Below are 18609 nucleotides of genomic sequence, written 5' to 3'. Positions count from 1 at the left end.
TAAAGCATATTTCGGAATTTCTTTCACTCCACATAGCAAACCATTTAAGGAAAGGAAAATTTTAAGTTTTTACTTTCGTACTCGATACACTTTCGAAGTCCTATCGGAGCAAAACCCTTTCCAGCTTCCCTCCGATCTCTAAGCACGACCGATAATTAGAAAATTTGCCAACCTCTATCAAAGTGTTTGAGTTCTTTTTAATCTGTCATCGCCCGACTTTTTCCAACCATCTTCATTTTAACGTTCAAAGAAGTAGCCGTCATTCAATGGAAACCACTACCAATTTACGAATTAGCAACTTTTCCGAATATCACCAAAACAGAGAGAAAACGGATAGAAATTTGTCGTCATAGTCTAATGAGCAGGTGTTGACATCCTGCTGGGAGGGAACCATTGCCTCGCAGGAAGAGTCAAAATAATAAATTTTGTAAAATGCTGTCATCATCTTTGACTTTCAAGGCAGTTTATCAAGTCAGTGTGACAATGGGAAGTAAGAAAGAAAAAATAAAGAGAGATAGGGAGAGAAAACAAAAGAATGCAAAATGAAAATCAAAAAATCAAATAAATGAAAATGATAAACTTGTTTTGAATTTGGTGAGAGAGACTTGAGTCATTAGTGATGGAACACATGTACAATGAGAATAGATGATACAGCACTTAAATTAGATGATAGATTGTGCATTAAGATCTGTAACTGTGAGCGTGGTGATGTTTCATGACAGTTTTCTCCTCCCATTAATATCGATAAAGTGCACTCGCAGGCTTAAATTGTTCTCCTATTTCAAGCACACGTATCCGGCATATTACCGTACAAAGTTATGACTCGTAAAATTATGATTAATCGGCGTCGTGAGAATTCTACTTTCTGCGTTTTCATTCGAAGCGAGCCGAAATGGCGACGATGGCCATTGATAGACACGAGGCTTGTAATGGACTTTAATGAGTGTTAAAACATAACGACTTCCTTTTCTACTTTTTCACTTTAATAATAACCAGAGTAAGCAGAAGGGGGCAATAAAAACCTACTTTGTTAACCTAGTTGCAGATAAATTACACACATAAAGATTATATGTAACGACGATTGATGTATTGATTTTGCACAATTCCAGAGTAGTACATCTGTGTGTATTATCTATCTATCTATATATATATATATCTAGTGCTTAAAATTAGAATGTTTCTGGTTTTTATCTCTTTATTATTTGGTTTGATCAGTTTGGTGTTTTCTCACCCGATGTTATTTACTAGAGCTGACTTTGAAAGTGTGTCACTGAATGATATTCTATGCTGTCTGGTCACATGCTGTACATTATCGTGTGAAATGTGTGTGTGTGTATCTATATATATATATATAAATAAATATATATATATATATATATATATATATAAATGAAGTGTCTGTATATATATATATATATATATATATAAATGAAAATCGTAATTAGTTGGAAAATCTTAGTTGGAAAATCAGTGAAAAAACTTTCAGCCTCCACCGGGATTCGAATCACGGGCCTTCCGCTCTGTACGCGGACACCCTAACCACTAGGCTATGGACGCTGATTGCATGTCCAGAGGTTCGAAACCGGTAAGGAAGGTAGTAATTCCACTGTAGGCATTAATCACCTGTATCGAACACTACTAGTTCTGTTTTTGGTGACATATTTTGCCTTACTCTAGAGATCAAACATGATGCTGACCAACTCGAAAATCATTTGTGATTCCTAAAGCTGGATCTCGAAAGAGATATATATATATATATATATATATATATAAATACATGTATATCACATTAACTTCTGTGTGATTCTAACACCATACACTGAGCACTTTGAAAGTGCATTACTAAACCACATTTGCTCCTGTATGATGTATTTAGTGATCACATGTGTTTATATAGTGTGTCACATTTACTTCTGTGTGGTACCCCACACAATCACATTTTTCTTCTAATGTGGCACTTTGTCTTAGAGACACTCACATACAAGCACTTGTTTGATGTTTTACTTAATCATATGTATACTCATCACTTTAACTTACATAGGCTGAAACATTTTACCTACTTTATAGATGAAACAGTGTCCATGGTCCACTCCATAATACATTGTTACAGGAGGTCTGTACCACAATGCCTCCCCTATAAGAGCAAATTACAACAAAATTCATCCTGGTTAAGGATAAGGAATGCGTGTACTCTGCTCACACCTATACCAGGCTAAAAAATGGCTGCTTGGATTTCATATTGGAGGTCACCGATATTATTCATACTGACATGAGCCAGACAGTTTCAAACAATTTTTGGTTCAACCATGGAGTTAGAAGAGACAACATCATTTATTTGCACAATTTCTGTTGGATAATTTGCACTCAAGTAGAAGCACCTCTATTTTTATCTACCGCAAGGCCTTCTGTATTAGAGTGAGTAAAATCTACCTAAAATGTGTAGGTTTTAATGGACTGATTTGCGTATATGTATTTGACCATAAGAGGTGTTCTAAGGTGCTTGCAAAGAAAAATTCTTCACTTATCCACCCAAAAATGCTGCAGAATTGTTGAAAAGTATATACTTTGGTCCTCGCTAAAGCGAAGGAAGAGTATGTTTAACATGACGTTTTGCGAGTCAAATCGTAGTTCATTAAGGGTTTACCCAGTTTGTTAGATACTAGATCTGAAATATTGTAAAGTCTTGGCCAGAGAGAGAGAGATTCTTACCCATGAGTTGAATTACTAGTAATATAAGTAATCATGATACTGTCAGTTTTAATGGGCTTGTCAGGGTTTCTCACGATTCTTAACTCGCTATAACTACATACACATAAACTACAGGTCTCTGTGTATGTAGTTAATTATTGGTAATCCTTCATGCATGATTCAAAACTCAACTCTCTGTACATATTTCATACTCCAGTCATCCACTCGTAACTCAATTCTGCCCGTTGATCTGGGAATGATTTATGCACCAAAGGAATGGCACCTCCATCATAAATTGTTTCTGTGATTTTGGTACGGGTCAGGCATGTAGTTATAAAATGAACAAGATTCATGTGTGCAATCCACGGTCTAAAATTAGTTGTACGTTGAAATAAACAGGATCCAATATAGCTCAATTTATAACAGCAATACTAGCAGGTCTCCATGATCCAATAAGTTCAATTTATTTCAGCAATATTTACAGGTCCCCATGAAACAAATTCTTCTAGCTGTCCAGAAGGTACATTCTGTGTGTATTCTAAGTATCTGAATGCAAACTTGAAAAAAAAAATATTAATACTTTACCCGTTTTGCTTTTGGAAACAGAGGACGATGAAATTTAATATATCTTCTGTTGGCAAGTGACCAAAAATTAGGAGGAAGATTAAAGTAAAGTTGAACACAAGGTATTTATTTCTAACACTTTCAGCTCTTTGCCTTCCCCAGTTCCGTGCCCAGGCTTTTCTTTTTCTTTGTACACAGCACATAATCTCTTTCCCACTTATTTGCAGTACGCACCACGGCAACGATGCACAATCATGACCCACTGTCACACTAATCTAATGGGAGTGGGTCGTGTGAACTAAAATATTAACCTGGAAAAAAACAAAACAGATTTGTTTAAAAGAGAGGTTGTGAGTCTGTTAATGTCAGTATATCTGTGTTATAAATGTTTGCCTTCCCTCTTTACCCCGACTCCACGCTTGCCCGCCCGCCCTCACCAGGAATCGAGAGCAAGCACAGTCATCTCCCGTGCATCAACGGTCGCATCCAGGGCCAGTATTGAGGACGATGTAAGTGCTACGTAGTGTTGTGCCCAACGAGCAGTTTCCAAGCAGGGCAAATTTTTAAGGAATTTTTTCTTTTCTGGTCGTCCAGGGAACGACCAGGTCTTACACTCTGGGTGCTCCAAACAGGAAATTTGGATTTTCCAAAAAAAAAGTCTCAAAGGAATGACCAATGGATACAGTACACTGTAGGAGAGATGTTCAGGATTGGGGATTAGAATACTAGCTTTGGGTCAGCAATTACCTCCAATTGGGTAGTTCATAGGCCTACCACCTTTTTTGGGGGGTTTTATTTCAGTATTGCCAATCTGATGAAGGGTGATATTAAATTATTTATAATTTTACCATCAGTATTTTTTTTTGGGGGGGGGGGTATTTAGTTAGAATGTCATCTGAAGTTGAAGTAGGTACTGGTGTATATTGTCCTCGGGATAACCTCCAGAACTAGTCTTGGGTGTTCAAACCAAAAATTGGTTGAAAGTCCGGGACGACGGTTAAACATTTGCCCTGCTCTGGATTATCTAAAAAGTAATAAGCTTAGATTTTGACGTTCATTCAATCAAAATTGCAATGTATACCACACTAAACCAGCAAAACTGTACAAACATGATACGGTAGATAATGTTACGTTGCTGAGATAAACACTGTATCATTTATGATTTGTGAATTAAGTCTCACAGTAAGGTCACAGTAAGACCAAAAGTCATCTCGGTTCAGAAAGCTTTCCAGGCGATGGCAGAAAAATCCTGTAAGATTGAAAAGTCAGTGAATAGTGTGCACCTTGATTAAAAAGATTCATAGATCTTCTTTTTCTAACATGGGCAAATTTGGAAGCAATGACCCCACAGGTTCATTATGTTTAAATTGCCATCACCTCTGTGATACTCAGTTATGCAATTGGTCAACGTAAGTTACTGTATATGCACTATAAGACACACTGGCATATATGTACAATCCCTCACAGATTGCATCAGACTACGAGGTGCTATTTTGGGAATTTTTTTATTAATTTTTTTATTAAATGTCAGTATATATTTTTAAAGGATATTGTTAGAGAAAAAGGAGATAAGGTACACCAGCAACATGACACACACATTATCGAGTCTATGTCCCTTCCCATTGGTCTGTGATTCCCTCCCCCTCCCTAGCCCCCTCTCTCCTCTTCCCCACCTTCTTACATTTCTCTCACCCCAAAAGTTCTATCACAATCTTTGTGCCCTCCTTCCAATTGCAATCGGTTTAGCTCCATCTTTTGTGCTCCATTTTCTGAGCTCCATCTTCTGAGCTTTTGAAGGTTCTTCAGTGATTTTCTTCCATTGAAGTGTTGAAACCTTCAGGTGCATCTTTTGTCTCTGCTATAAGCTGTGATGTTAGTGGAGTGTTAGCTCAGTGGTTAATGCCGGTGTCTTTCAATCATAAGGTCCCGAGTTTGAGTCACTCCAAGATTAATGTATGTTGTCCAGTTACGGAGTTGTTGACAATTCATAACCATGGACGTTAAATATGAATCTAAGAGACTGACTTCGGTCACCTTGCGGCTTTGATAAGCCAATGATGGCTTCTTCGCGAGTTCCTGCTTGCAGGAGGATCTAAAATACATACATACATACACACATGTTACCAACAGAATGGGAAGACCTGCATCTAGGCTGCAAACTCCTGGGTAGACTTTTGATTTACGGCCTTTTGCCTGTAAGGTACCGTCGCTGACATTTACAGTTGGGTAATTGGAGGTTACGTTGTGTTTCTTTTGTTGGTATGTTACCATACACGTTAGAACATGGGACTTGTTATATCACATTAATTACATGCTACATACCGACACATGTCGGATACCTAGCCATGTGTGTCTCTATGTGACTGTTCCAGCCCTACACAGAATGAGTTACCAGTAAGATAATACTGTATATCATTTCCCTATGCCTGGCTGAGACCAAAGAATAATATCATAGTTAATTTTTTGGCTGGCGGGTACCGTTAACTTCAAGTAAACCAGCGATCTTTATAATGTGGTCTATATTGCACAGCATGTTGTTTGTTACCTTGATGTACGAACCATATTGGTTACACAGGAATATATGTATTGTTTAACCTCAGTTGCAACTGGTTTAGAGTGGTCATAATGGATCGCCACGGTTTTGCACTTCCGGTTTCAGATTAATTAAAATTTAAAGAAATGGTAGATGAAACATCAATATTTAGGTCTCTGCACTGAGGAGCTCACATCATTATCAATTTAGCCTTAAAGGAGCATTCCATTGATTTACTGTAAATGCATATTCTTTTTGAAGGGTGAATAACTTGAGAATGAGATTTTGCTAAGCACTCAAACGCCTTGTTTGGACTACGATAGATCAAAACTAAATTTTTGCCTAAAGTTCATCATTTAAGTCATTGAATTTTTGTTAGGTATACATACAAAATATATTCATATTTATGCCAAGTACAAGTGTGGGCAGAGATGTCCTTGGTTTTCTAAAAGGTCAGCATGGTCCAAGTTTTGTCTTCTTTTAGGGCTGGTCAGTGATAATGTCCAAATAGGCTAGGATGTCAGATAATGGCCATTGAAAATGCCATGCATGTCCAAATTTCGAGAGGCAATTTATGGCCATTCCCAAAGCTTCTATTCTCTTTTTTTTTACTATTTTGTTGACTTTTTTTTCATACTTAAGTTTCTATTTTCCCTGACAACATTTCATGGTCAAGCTTATAATCATTCTCCAGTGTATTTCTATGGCCACTGTTTAACCATAAGGTCAACCAGCAAAAATGTTAAAGATCTTTGAACTGCAATTTTGCTGTAATTCAACAGTTTTGCTGCAAATTGTTGAAAGTGATGATTTTCCGATGTGAGCGTAATTAACTTTGTTCAAAATGCTGAGTTAATGAGATTTTAGATTAATTTTTTCCTTTTTTTAGTACAAGTGATTAATTTATCAGTTTGTTGCAAACTGTTAAATATGATGACATTTTGATAAAAATTATAATCGTTTTTTTTTTCAATTTTGCAGCAATATGTTGAATTTCCTTACTTTATAATAGATTCAAGGAATTTTTTATCAAATTATCTGAACAAATTTACATTTTGTTGGAAAGATTAACAGGAAAAATGTTAACATTTTTTGAAGGCACCTTTAAACTACATTTCCCGATATATATCTATATATAACTCTCTACAGATAAATCTAATAGTTTATTTGTACTTGTCATTTAGCCTCTGAAGAAGATCCTGCTAGGATCGAAACGTCAGGCCTACTTACTTTTACACAGTTTATTTCTATAATGATTATCAGATTTCTTTCTCCAGAATTGATAGGGAGACAGTTTTGTTGACTCCATAGTCCTAGCATGTACTGAAATGGAATTTTTTACTTCGGTTGTTGTAGAAATGTCAAGTATGACAACGTAGGTGGTATTAAAGTCATCTGTGTGACAAGAAAAACAACATTATCAGAGAAGACATTTAATAGCGATCACTACTGCCAGAGGAAATGATGGTGTTTGGGCAGTGTGGTATGTGTCTGGGTGATAGGTAAAGGTCGTCACCGCTTTGTTTTGGCAACAGAGAAAAAATTTGCACTTTCCTGAGAAATATGTGGCCTAGATATTACAACTGCTGAATGACTCAGTTTTTATTTTTTAACATATAAATAAGTAGTCCCTAATTCTTCTTATCATAAACACATTCCATTCTAGGGATCAAAAATTGATAGCGATCAACAACATTTGTGGATTGAAATCTTATCTCGATGGCCTTTTATGCGGTGACGTCATACGACCATTTAAAAAAACATGATCTTCAATCAAAAAGATATTCAAAAAGCAATCAACTTTAGCAACTGGAATATCTCTTTAGTTATTGACCTTTTGTTGTACACTGACAGATAAGAGAGCTTCCTGCCTTATTAAAAGAAAAAAAAAGGGTTTAACCTTTATTTTTATGCTCGAATGTGTTATCATTTGATACATTTGTTTATGAGTTGGAACTATAAGCCAACATTAGTACACTGTACAGTAAGTAGGATGTAGTGTCTCAATATCTAGTATGGGTTCCGTCACAATTTACAAATAACTGCCGTTGATACAGAACTTACGAACACACTCCAGGATCATTTGTTCACCGGTCAGTTCCTTTGTCAGTGTCAGCTCGGGTCAATCTGTGACTGAAGGTTTTGTCGACTTTGGAAAATTAATTCTGTTCCCAAGCCAGTCGAATTTGACCTTAGGAAATCCAACGTTACAAGACACGGTCGTCTTTTCCGATGTCTTCGAAAGAACTCTACGTTCTGTATGTCGAACTCTTCGTTCTGTTTATCAGAAAAGTGCCATACGAAAGATGAGAGAATGAGCTCGTGTGAGAATTAACTTAAATATCGTTATTAAGGAAGATAATTATCTCCCCGAAATGTGCTTCGAAATTAAGGAGCTGTTACCAAAACTAGTATTTAATGTAACACCCCTCTTCCCCCCCCCCTCTCCCTTATGGTCTAAGTTGAACACCCATCTCAATATCTCGGTGGTAATTAGTCTGTCTGGTTGAGGGGCCACCCAGGTACATTTAAATACCATTGAAGTATTTCTTTCAATTGCAATAAGCGTTTGAAGAATTCTAGAATTGGATGAATGTCTCGGTGTGTGAGAAATCACTCTTGCAGAGTGCCAAAAGCATCAAGTTTTGGCAGTTCAAAGTTAACCTTTTATTGGTTCATGTATCACCTTTTTCTTGGGGGGAGGGGGGCTTTTTTGCTTATTGTATGTGCAGTAGATAATTTTAATATGGTCATTAATAATAATTATATTACCATATATTAAAGTGCTGTTATCATGAAATAAAACATGCTCAAGAGCACTGTACAAAAGAACCAATACCTGGAATATAAATTACCAAACTTAAAGAAAACCTAAAAGTAATAGCAACAGCAATAAAAGTAAAAAAATGATATAAGACAGGGTTATAAACCACAATAAAGAATGTATAAATATAAATTAAATTAATGGAATCCTACTTGATTTGTTTCATTTTCAGGACAACATTGACACCAGCAACGTCTAAGGGTTCCTCACCCGGGGAGGAGAGGGAGAGAGGACCTCTTCCTGTCATGATAAACGTTAAATCTCCTTGCGCCTGCGTAAGATTTATCGCGCTCTCCGGTTTCTCCGAGTGAAATTGAATCGGGGACGGACGGCGCGATTTCTGTTTCCATGTGCCGGAGAAGCCTAGATGTTGAAGTATAGTTTTACAGCTAGTGAGCAATTGTGTAACTTTGGTTCTTAATGTCAGTACGGTTGGTAATATTGTATAGCAGGTAGAATACAGATTTTGAAGAGAACAGGAAGTAATTAAAGAACATTTCGAGTTGTCCCGTAAAAGTTTGCAAAAGAAGACAGCGATCGTAGATAGTCAAAGTGTCAACAAAATTTTGACTGAATGGGAGAGGTGGATTAAGAAAAGGTTGGAATGGGGCGGGGAGGAGGGTAGAGGGTTTTGTGCTTCTACAGGTCACATGTTAGATATTTTAGATATAAGTATCAAGTACAATTGAATTAGATTGACTCTTTGCTGAAGAATAGCAATGATTAATTTGAACTACAGTTCGACAATTACAGTTTGATTGGCGTGGATATGCTGGTTAAATCTTGAGTACTTCATGTGGCGTATTGTTTCTAACAGAGATTCTATATAAATACGTACCATGTCCAAAGATACAAATCCTTCGTACCAGAAGATTTAGCCATTTCTGAATAAATTACATGGTCACTCACTTGTTCACATCTTCATACAAAGATATCGGGAACGAGGTTAAATTTTTACGGGACCTGACTGGTTTTTTTTTTTAATTAATGTTATTCTCGCTGATTACATTTGTGAAGTGTTTTTATCTAACGATGCATCCTCTTTTATTGTCATGGTAATTTTAGCTACGGTAGTGTACTTTAAAAAACACAGGTTACTGTTTATGGGACCTTATCAAGATCCACTTGTATATATATATAAACATAACTTCAGTCAGGGTATTTTTTTCGATGGATTGAAAAATCTCCTTTTCGTATTCACGATGAAAAGAGGCTAAACCTCAAGTGCCTTTATTTGTATTGAGACTTTCATTCACCTTGATAAACTTACTGTTGAATATTCATATATATGTAAATTACCTTTCCATCCACACATCCATCCAACCAGAGGTCTTTCTAAGTATTACATAATTTACATATCAGCCTTGGTCATTTAGTATTCATACATCTTGAGCCGTTACTAAAACTTTTATAAAATTGATCGTAAATGCTGCCTGTCCTATCCAAGGTTGCTATCCGTCCGAGATGTTTTAAAGTGCCCGAGGGGGGAAAAATGAAAACCAGGATAGGTAAAAAGTCCCTCTCAGTTTGACCATTTTAATTTGTTTGTAAATAAACAAAACATTTTAGTTATATATTAGTAGAGTTTTACTAACTTGCCAAAGTATATTCCTGGAAATTTTCTTTCCTCCCAATAGAGTGATAAGAGTTCATTTAACATGTATTCTGTACATAAATTCTATGTTTTATCTTTTAGTTCCACGAGAAGCAAGCGTTGTGCCGTATTATTTGTAACAAACTTCATTCATTATTTTATGAAGGGCAACTATGTTTATATTTTTGTTTCCATAGATGAATGTTTCATAGACAAAACATTATTCACTATTATTGAATGTTAAATGTGTTTATATATATATATAATTTCTTTTTCTTTCTTTGAGCGTTTAAAATGTTAGGTGGTGACTTAACAAACAGGAATAGATCACAAAGAGAACTGTACGTAATTAATTAATTAATTAATTAATTGTCCCTCATCACCCCCCTCCCCCCATAAGTTTTAAGTCAAAACACCCTCCCAACTTTGAGCATGGTAATATTTGACTCATGTTTTTGTAAAATTGATTTCTTGAAGGGTTTAAATGGATATCAGATGGATATGATTGATCAGATTAAATGGATGTCCAGATGGGTGCAGCTGATGTCAAGGTGCCTGTAAGATGCTTTTAGAAGTTTTTGAGCCTCAGCGGCCATTTGTTGACATTATAGCATCTATCTGCGGCCAAAATCGGTACCGTCGAGGAGTTACTGTGGGGTTGGGAGGGGGAAGGAGGTTGGCATAAAGTGTAAGAAAATGGGGTATAAGTCTCAAATGCTACCTTGTACCTGATCAAGCCTGCTGATTATCAGTAATGGTCTTTTGAAAAGTTCATCTTTGAACCTTATTTTGTTTTTTCTTTTTACATTAATATCACATTCAAGACTGGTATCTTCACATGACAGAAGATTAAAGCTTTCCCAATATCAGAAAAAGTTGTCCTGCAGCTTATAAAAAAAAAAATTCAACAGACTGAATCTGACCAAAGCTGTGAGTGATTCAGGTTGTTGTTAGCAGTAGAACAGCTCTTTCCAAGATATAGTTTAATTCCTTCCCATCATGCATTGGAAGTAGATGTACGAGGAAAGTAAACAGACAAGATAGTAATGTCTAATTGAAGAATTCTGCACGTCCATGAACATGTGGCATTAGTATGATCAGGTTTAATTGCATTTTCATTAAGAAAATTCATATTGCATTTAGTAATATTCTGAAAAATGGGGGGGGGGTGGGGCTAAAAACAGTTGGCTTCTTGTAATTCCTTAGGGAAGAATTAAAAAAGCTGCTGGGTTTTCTCCTGGGAAGTTTGAAGCCTTCAAGAGCTTTCTTGTGAATAATAATGCTTTGACCAATTTCTTCACGGTAAATGTCATCCTAGTTCCATGACCTTTGACACGTGTTGCATAATAGATCTTTTTGTCATCTACGTTGTAAATTGTCGATAAATAAAGCTGTTAGACTTAGAAAGAAATTCTTTGCTTGGTTTTGTTTTCTGTTTGTGTTTTAATAATAATTAAGCCCTTAAACTCAGAAATAAGGACAAGAAGCTTATACTGTTTTGGTTTCGATGATAATGGTAACCTTTGCATTCATGATGGCGTGTGCGTGTGTGCACTTGTAAGACCTGTCAATTGGGGATAATAGTATGAATACACACCTTCCAACTGGGTATATACCTCCAAATACAGTGGCGGAGGTAGGGGTATTGGTCATGGGGGGGGCGAGAATGGTCTGTAAGGGCGCTTCCGACACCATCTTAGCGGAGCGCCACCACAGATTGGTGCGGAGCGTACAGAAATTGTTTGAGATACTCCCTAGATTGCCGGAAATGACCCTTTGCGGGCCTTGCTAATTTGCAGATAGACAAAGAATAAATAGGTGCCATCGCCATTTTGTCAGAAAATTACACCAACAAAATGTGACAAATGTCAATAGGTATTTGAGAGCTCAATACAAAAGTCAATAATCGCAAATAAGTAAAAAGCGGTAGAAACGCTGAAAAGGGCGCCAGCAGTCCATTTGAGTCCATCAGGGGGGGCATCCGCCCCCTCTGACTGTATGGGCGCTCCGCCACTGTCCAAATGGGGATATCCCCGATTGACAAATCCACATTTTCCATGTGCAAACCATCCACATCATTTCAGAAGTGCCCCCTTTAATTTTCTAAATGATTGAAAATTTTCCCCATTTTCATACTTCAAATCCGCATGTCTGGTGTGTTTATTAGCCAAAGATGAAGTAGTTGTCTCAGCTCTGATTACCATAGCGCCCTCTGTTTACCATAGCGCCCTTAGCTTTAACGGATAACGCATGTAACAAGTTTTAAGAGACATACTGTAAACACATTTTCCCGGTTTACTACTACAGCAGCAGACACTTCCACAGTTGGATACCAAAATGCCAAATACTCATTATTAGTGTTTGCTTGTATGCAGTGCTTTATACTACTTGACCACATTGTCATCACACTATACATGGAGTTACATAAATTGAACTTGTGGGAACCTGAAACGTATCAGTTCAAATTACTGAATGGTAGGATATTATCTTTTTCTTTTTTTCAATCTATTTTGGCGATATTCCCTAGGCATATGCGATTTTCTTCCGTAGGTTCTTCCCCATTTTCATAGTAATACACCCCCGAAAGTAAACTTTAATATGCTGTGCCAGTCCTAACAAGCTACATTTAGTATAGGCTTCTTGTTTTCTATTACACTACAGTATAGTGCTTTAAACCAAGTTGTTAGTAGACCTAACAGTAACACTAGTAACAGCCTAACATACATATCTCCAATATGCAACTAAATCCAGGCTTTATGTGATGTAGCATAGGCCTAGCCTAATCAAACCAATTGTAAGATAAAATTGCCTAGCCCCAGAAAAGAGATCGTATTTGGGGAATTTTTTTATGACATATGCTAGGTTTCTTTGAACTTGAGGTGTGTATGCCTAGCCTAGCCTAGTTCAATTACTAATATCCGTAATGATTAAATTATTTTATCAAGCTTCATCAGTGTATGAGGATTACTGTAGGTACAGTAAGAGAATTACTGTACACTTTGCAATACAACATTCTGCCCAAGCAATGTTTATTTACTGAGTATAAGCAAAATCGAAACTTGCTAAAAATTCTTTGCCAAAAAATTTGGGGGGATGCTCGCTAGATCGAAGGCCCGCTAGAACGAAGGTCTGCTAGATCGAATAAATAGGGTTCCCCTGGATCGAAGTCCGCTAGACCGAAGGTCCGCTACATCGAAGGCCATGTTGTGCGCCCGTACGCTTGGCACAGTCCGACTCAGAATTTAATGCTGAGTAACATGCATGTTGCATTGCATAGCATGTTGCATTCTCGAGTTATGGCCGAAAAATGGATTTTGGCGAAATGGGGGCGCACTCTGTTTTTATGCAGCAGTATAACTTGCACCCCACATAGCCTTTCTAGCGGACCTTTCGGTCTAGCGGACCTTTCGGTCTAGCGGACCTTCGGTCTAGCGGACCTTCGGTCTAGCGGACCGTCGGTCTAGCGGACCCTATATACTCGATCTAGATAGCGGACCCTTGACCTAGCGGACCTTCGATCTAGCAGATCTTCGGTCTAGTGGACCCTATATGTTCGATCTAGCGGACCTTCGATCTAGCTGACCCGCAGTCTAGCGGACCCTATTTATTCGAACTAGTGGACCTTCGACCTACGGAACTTCGGTCTAGCGGACCCCGCTCACAATTTGTCAGTTTTCAACAGTGTACTGATTCACATTGATGGTTGTTTGCTAGTGTGTGTCAATGGCGACATAGAATCAATTCATTTTGCAAGACAGGCCTGCCGCTAAAAAAGGTAAAACCTAGCCAAGAATGATGAACGCCATTCTACTGAAACTCATGCAAACTAATCATCACAACAATACATGGTGATGCATCATTCATTGTTTGCTTTTATCCGTGCTACAAGATGTAGCCTCATAGATACTGTACACTTGAACATTTACAATACGATTTTCAGAAACGTAAATTAAAGATGTTCACAGTTTTAACATCACAGATGTTTACAGACACCACTCATGACGACACAAAAGAACAAAGACAATGCGTCATTAGAACATTCATGTGTCTATTTATGCAGTAACTCCAACACTGTAACCAGAAATCGCAGCAAACACGAAAACAGCTATGCTATTAATGGTTTACAAACAAAGAGCCAATCAGCCAACTATCAGCACTAATGAGCAATACCTTGCCTTAATAACATCTTATAATAATAATTCTATGATATCCAAGCCTGAAATACTAGTAAAAGACTACCCACCCCCTCCCCTCCCCGAACCTCATTCGCAAGACCTTTAAACAAATACAAAGTCAGAAACGAGATTCCTTCATGAAAAATCAGTATATTACAAAGTTTTCACAATTTGACCCCATATGACCCCAAATGACCTTTGCACATCTTTCTTTACCACACAATGAACTTTTCACAAACTGATAAATTTTCTTACCAGGTATTCCCATTAAGAACGGGAAAAACTTGGAAAAGGCAAGACTTTCTCCTGGAAGACACAGCCACCAAAGCCAAAATTAGCTGCAAGCTTTGGGGAGATTTGGCAGATCGAGTGACGACAGCAGATGCTGGAGCATCCATCAGTCCCACAAACGTAGAAGTGGATATCTACAATAATAAAACAAGCATCATGGTCCACGGATCTGACAATGGTCAAGGTACATTTATTTTCGTTCACCGTTTAAAGAAATATTTACAGCACCAAAATGCAGTTTTGATCACTAACAAAACCATAAATTACATGACATAGCTTCTTATTCCATTTCCTTCCACACCAAACAAACTTGCAATGGAGCATTATTCATTTCACATCAAAACCAAATCTTGACAGAAACAAGAAGCTCATATGAGGTGGTTCTTTCATAATGTGATAATGAATTACAAAGACAAATAAGATATGAATAATGTTAGAAAAACCAAACCACATTATATTAGAACACTGACTAAACACTGTTCATATAATTTGTTGACAACAGTATAGCAATTACCTGATAATATCTCATTTTAAAATGCCCCCCCCCCCAAAAAAAAATCGCTTCTCGGCCATTTGGCTAAGATCACGTGTAGCATCTGTTCCCATTCGAGAGACTGGGGTTGAGATCAGATCAGTCGTTCGGTTGTTTGGTTTTCGTGCCCAGGTTCTTTCATGGGTGACTTTTCTTAAAAAGATCTCATTTTAAAAAGCCCCCAAAAAGAAGAAATTAGGTAAGCACTTGACTAGAACCAAGTATTTAAAAACTGGACTACCAACACAGACATCTCACTAAATGGCTACAAGTAATTGTTTAGGATACTAATGTTGCTGACAATTTCTTCGGGAAATAAAAAATATCTGACATACTCCTCACTAAAATACCAGAACATATGACATATTGTCAAACATATGACAAAAAAAAGGAAAACAGGAACCTTAGGCAGACCGATTACAATTTATTTGAACTCAAACCACATCAACTGATGACAGCACGAATTTACATTACATTTGCATGACATTACAGTAGCATGAATTTGCATGACATTAGAAACACATCCAACAGATCTCCAACAGTATGATAACTCACAATTACTCTACCTGACACCAAAGAAGGTTGTACTGCTATCACCAAATGTGGGAAGACTTGCTCCTACACTTTAGCACACCACTTTGCAGGAACTTCTGAAACATACATTTTATGACTGTACTAACAAACATTAACTTGCACCATATCAGGAAAAGGATTTTACTTCAAACAGCACCAAAACCAATTAATAACAATAATGTACCAACATCAGACCTTCCTTGAAAAGACATTATTCTGACAGTTGATAGCAGGCTTGGCTTCTTGCCACAATATCCTTCCACACTGAAGATATTTTACTTAAATCTTTTTACCTTTTCTAGATACATGAATCCACGAAAGCTGCAGGAGGAACCCACATGGTACTTAGGGTGGATCAAAGATGGGGTAAGTAAAGATCTCGTTTAATACAGTTTCTCACATGAAATTACTGTTATTAGCTCCCAAATCCACATGAGACCAAATTCATTGCTTGGAATACTTATGTTGTGTCAAATTCTTCCGATAAAAGATGACATACTACTCATTAAAGCTATATGACAAAAATATGATTCGCATTGCACTGAGTAACCAACATACCCTTATACCAGATTTTTTATTGTGGGGGTCGGGGGGGTATATCAAGCTTATAAAAATCTATAAAGTGATATTAACGACATTAGAAAACAAGGACACTATATCAAGTTGACGCCTAAAAGAAAAATATTAGAGGAGTGAAAAAGAGAACAATGGATCTCACTATGTGTATCATTTATGTAATGATTTTAACAAAAGTTACCAACCACTACAAGATTTTCAACAATTTCTTTCTAAACAGAGACCACATCACCCTCATTACGGAAACTGGAGAAGAGCTGATTGTAACATCAGACCTAATCGCCAACATGAATTTCAGCATAGAGGACTTTATGAATAAGACGCCAATTCAAATCACAACAATAACAACGGAAAAAGGCCAAATCATGACCAGAGAATTAGCTCATCTAGAGGGAGATTCAGATACTGAATAAAACCTTGAAGCCGCCCAACATATTTACTATGGTATTGTTTTTTGTTTTTACCATTATGTTAATTCAAACGAAAGAGCGAGAAATAAAAAGTGCTCAACAGCCAACGATTTGCTTCACCTTCATAATACAAAACCAGGAACATCTTCCCTACAAGATCCTACACTATGGAAAACGTGACATCCTGAAACTATCTTCTGTTTGCAGTGACGTAATAATTGCAACATGATGGTCCACCATAATTTAACAAGCTCCGAGTGCTTCCTTCCCAGCCAACCAAACAGTTTGACAACACCGCACTAGGCCCGGAAGACTAGTGAATCATGGCTGGAAAACACAAGTCAATAGCAAAATGAAAGTTGTTGAAGGTCCTGATTCAAAGCCAAATCTTGTCTTAAATATTTGCATTGAAAGACATTCCAGCTAACTCTGAGATCCTGTATGATTGTGGCATTCCAGATTCTTTCAAGTTCCCACAACCACCTGAATACGTCTTCCAACTAGAGAATGAAAAAGTGACTGCTTCTCCAGACGATGTCATTGATGACATAGAAGTCCCAGATTCTATCCCTGACAATGATAAAACGAAAGATGACTACTTACCAGGATTGCCTGTGACAAGGTCATCGAGAACCATTTCAGAAAGTATGAATTTTGAGAGAACACAGTCTAACATACCAAAGGACTCAAGATTCATTTGCAACAGATGACATGGAGGTCACAAAAGAAATAAGTGGTGAAGCAAGCAATGACTTTGAAGTCCCAGATTCTATCCCTAACACTGATTGATACCACGAAAGATGACTACTTGCTAGGATTGCCTGTGACAAAGTCTTCAAGAACCATTTCAGAAAGTATGAATTCTGAGAGAGCACAGTTGAACATACAAAAGGACTTAGCTTCATTGGACATGCCACAATGCATTTTTGCAATTTCCCTCATTTTTTACTGTGTTATACTTACCAGGGAGTTGCTAGAAGGAGAAACAATTCCAGTCATTTGTATTATGGGGCTTACATCCATTTTTGACAATAATCTTTTGATATATTTTCAGCAATCATTTAATTCTTTGCTTTTGTTTCGGATCAGCAAGGTGATGCAGAATCATACATGGAAGTGGCTTTTAAGTCCAAGTGTCTACATTGATGTAATATTGACAATCATCATGATGAAATTGCAATTTGTAAATTGTAATTTTGGACTCAAATATGAGTGAGTAATATCCATGCATTGAAATAAATCCCGAAGCCCATCATTTGAACATCTTTTGTTCCAAAATGCTCAGGCATTTGTATTTATACTTAATGGAGTAATGCATATGTGTGTGTTTCGGGGGGGGGGGGGGGGGGAGTTGAAGGAGGTGGTAGGTGGAGGGGAAGAATGACTTGGAAGTTATTGTGCGTTCGTTTGCTCAAAACAGTTTATGGTAAATTCTGTTGTCTGAGTATGGGACTTTTCATTGGAAAATTATGTTTCAGGACAGGACAATGGTGGTGATTGAACTAGAGAAAAGCCCTGTCACTGAACAGATTTGGCATGAAAAGGATCTAAGTTCATGTTCAAAATATCATGTATTAACCTTAAATATATTAGAAGCAAATGTAATCCTTTTTTAAACAAGCATCTGCATCTAAGGAATGGTAAGAAGTACTTAATTCACCTGCTATGGATATGGTTTGTTCTGAATGAATAAAGTGGATGTATTTTTTGATAACATGTATTAATTTTTTTTGGGATGAGTTTTCTGAAAGCTGCTATACAAGGTAGGATATATTTTGATGAAAAAGAAGGCAGTAGTTGGGATTGAACCAGGGACCTTCTGCTGCCAAAACTTTTTCTCTACCACTAG

The 18609-nt window shown here is 37.2% G+C and overlaps 1 protein-coding gene, 1 long non-coding RNA gene and 1 pseudogene across 6 annotated transcripts in view; all 3 read left to right on the top strand.

The window, feature by feature from the left end:
* The window catches only part of LOC139969086 (polycystin-2-like protein 1), a 40441-nt gene extending 28827 nt beyond the window's left edge, over positions 1 to 11614 (top strand). For 3 of the 5 annotated variants that reach the window (XM_071973849.1, XM_071973850.1, XM_071973851.1), the window contains 2 exons: positions 3693 to 3761; positions 8782 to 11614. In XM_071973849.1, the coding sequence (XP_071829950.1) occupies positions 3693 to 3761; positions 8782 to 8808 (96 nt within the window). In that variant the 3' untranslated portion in view covers positions 8809 to 11614. The remainder of the gene's footprint in view (positions 1 to 3692; positions 3762 to 8781) is intronic. The other 2 variants (XM_071973852.1, XM_071973853.1) reach the window with 1 other exon arrangement.
* A 2969-nt stretch (positions 11615 to 14583) lies between these two features.
* Positions 14584 to 17320, top strand: LOC139969102 (uncharacterized). Its single transcript, XR_011793648.1, has 3 exons — positions 14584 to 14853; positions 16077 to 16140; positions 16571 to 17320. It is a non-coding gene; the product is annotated as an uncharacterized lncRNA (long non-coding RNA).
* On the top strand, positions 15227 to 15384 carry LOC139969301 (U2 spliceosomal RNA; annotated as a pseudogene).
* Positions 17321 to 18609: the final 1289 nt, after the last annotated feature.

Source organism: Apostichopus japonicus, chromosome 6, assembly GCF_037975245.1.
Source record: "Apostichopus japonicus isolate 1M-3 chromosome 6, ASM3797524v1, whole genome shotgun sequence".
NCBI lineage: Eukaryota > Metazoa > Echinodermata > Holothuroidea > Aspidochirotida > Stichopodidae > Apostichopus > Apostichopus japonicus.
Note: the sequence above shows the minus strand (reverse complement) of the source record. Positions and strands in the feature narration are given on the sequence as shown.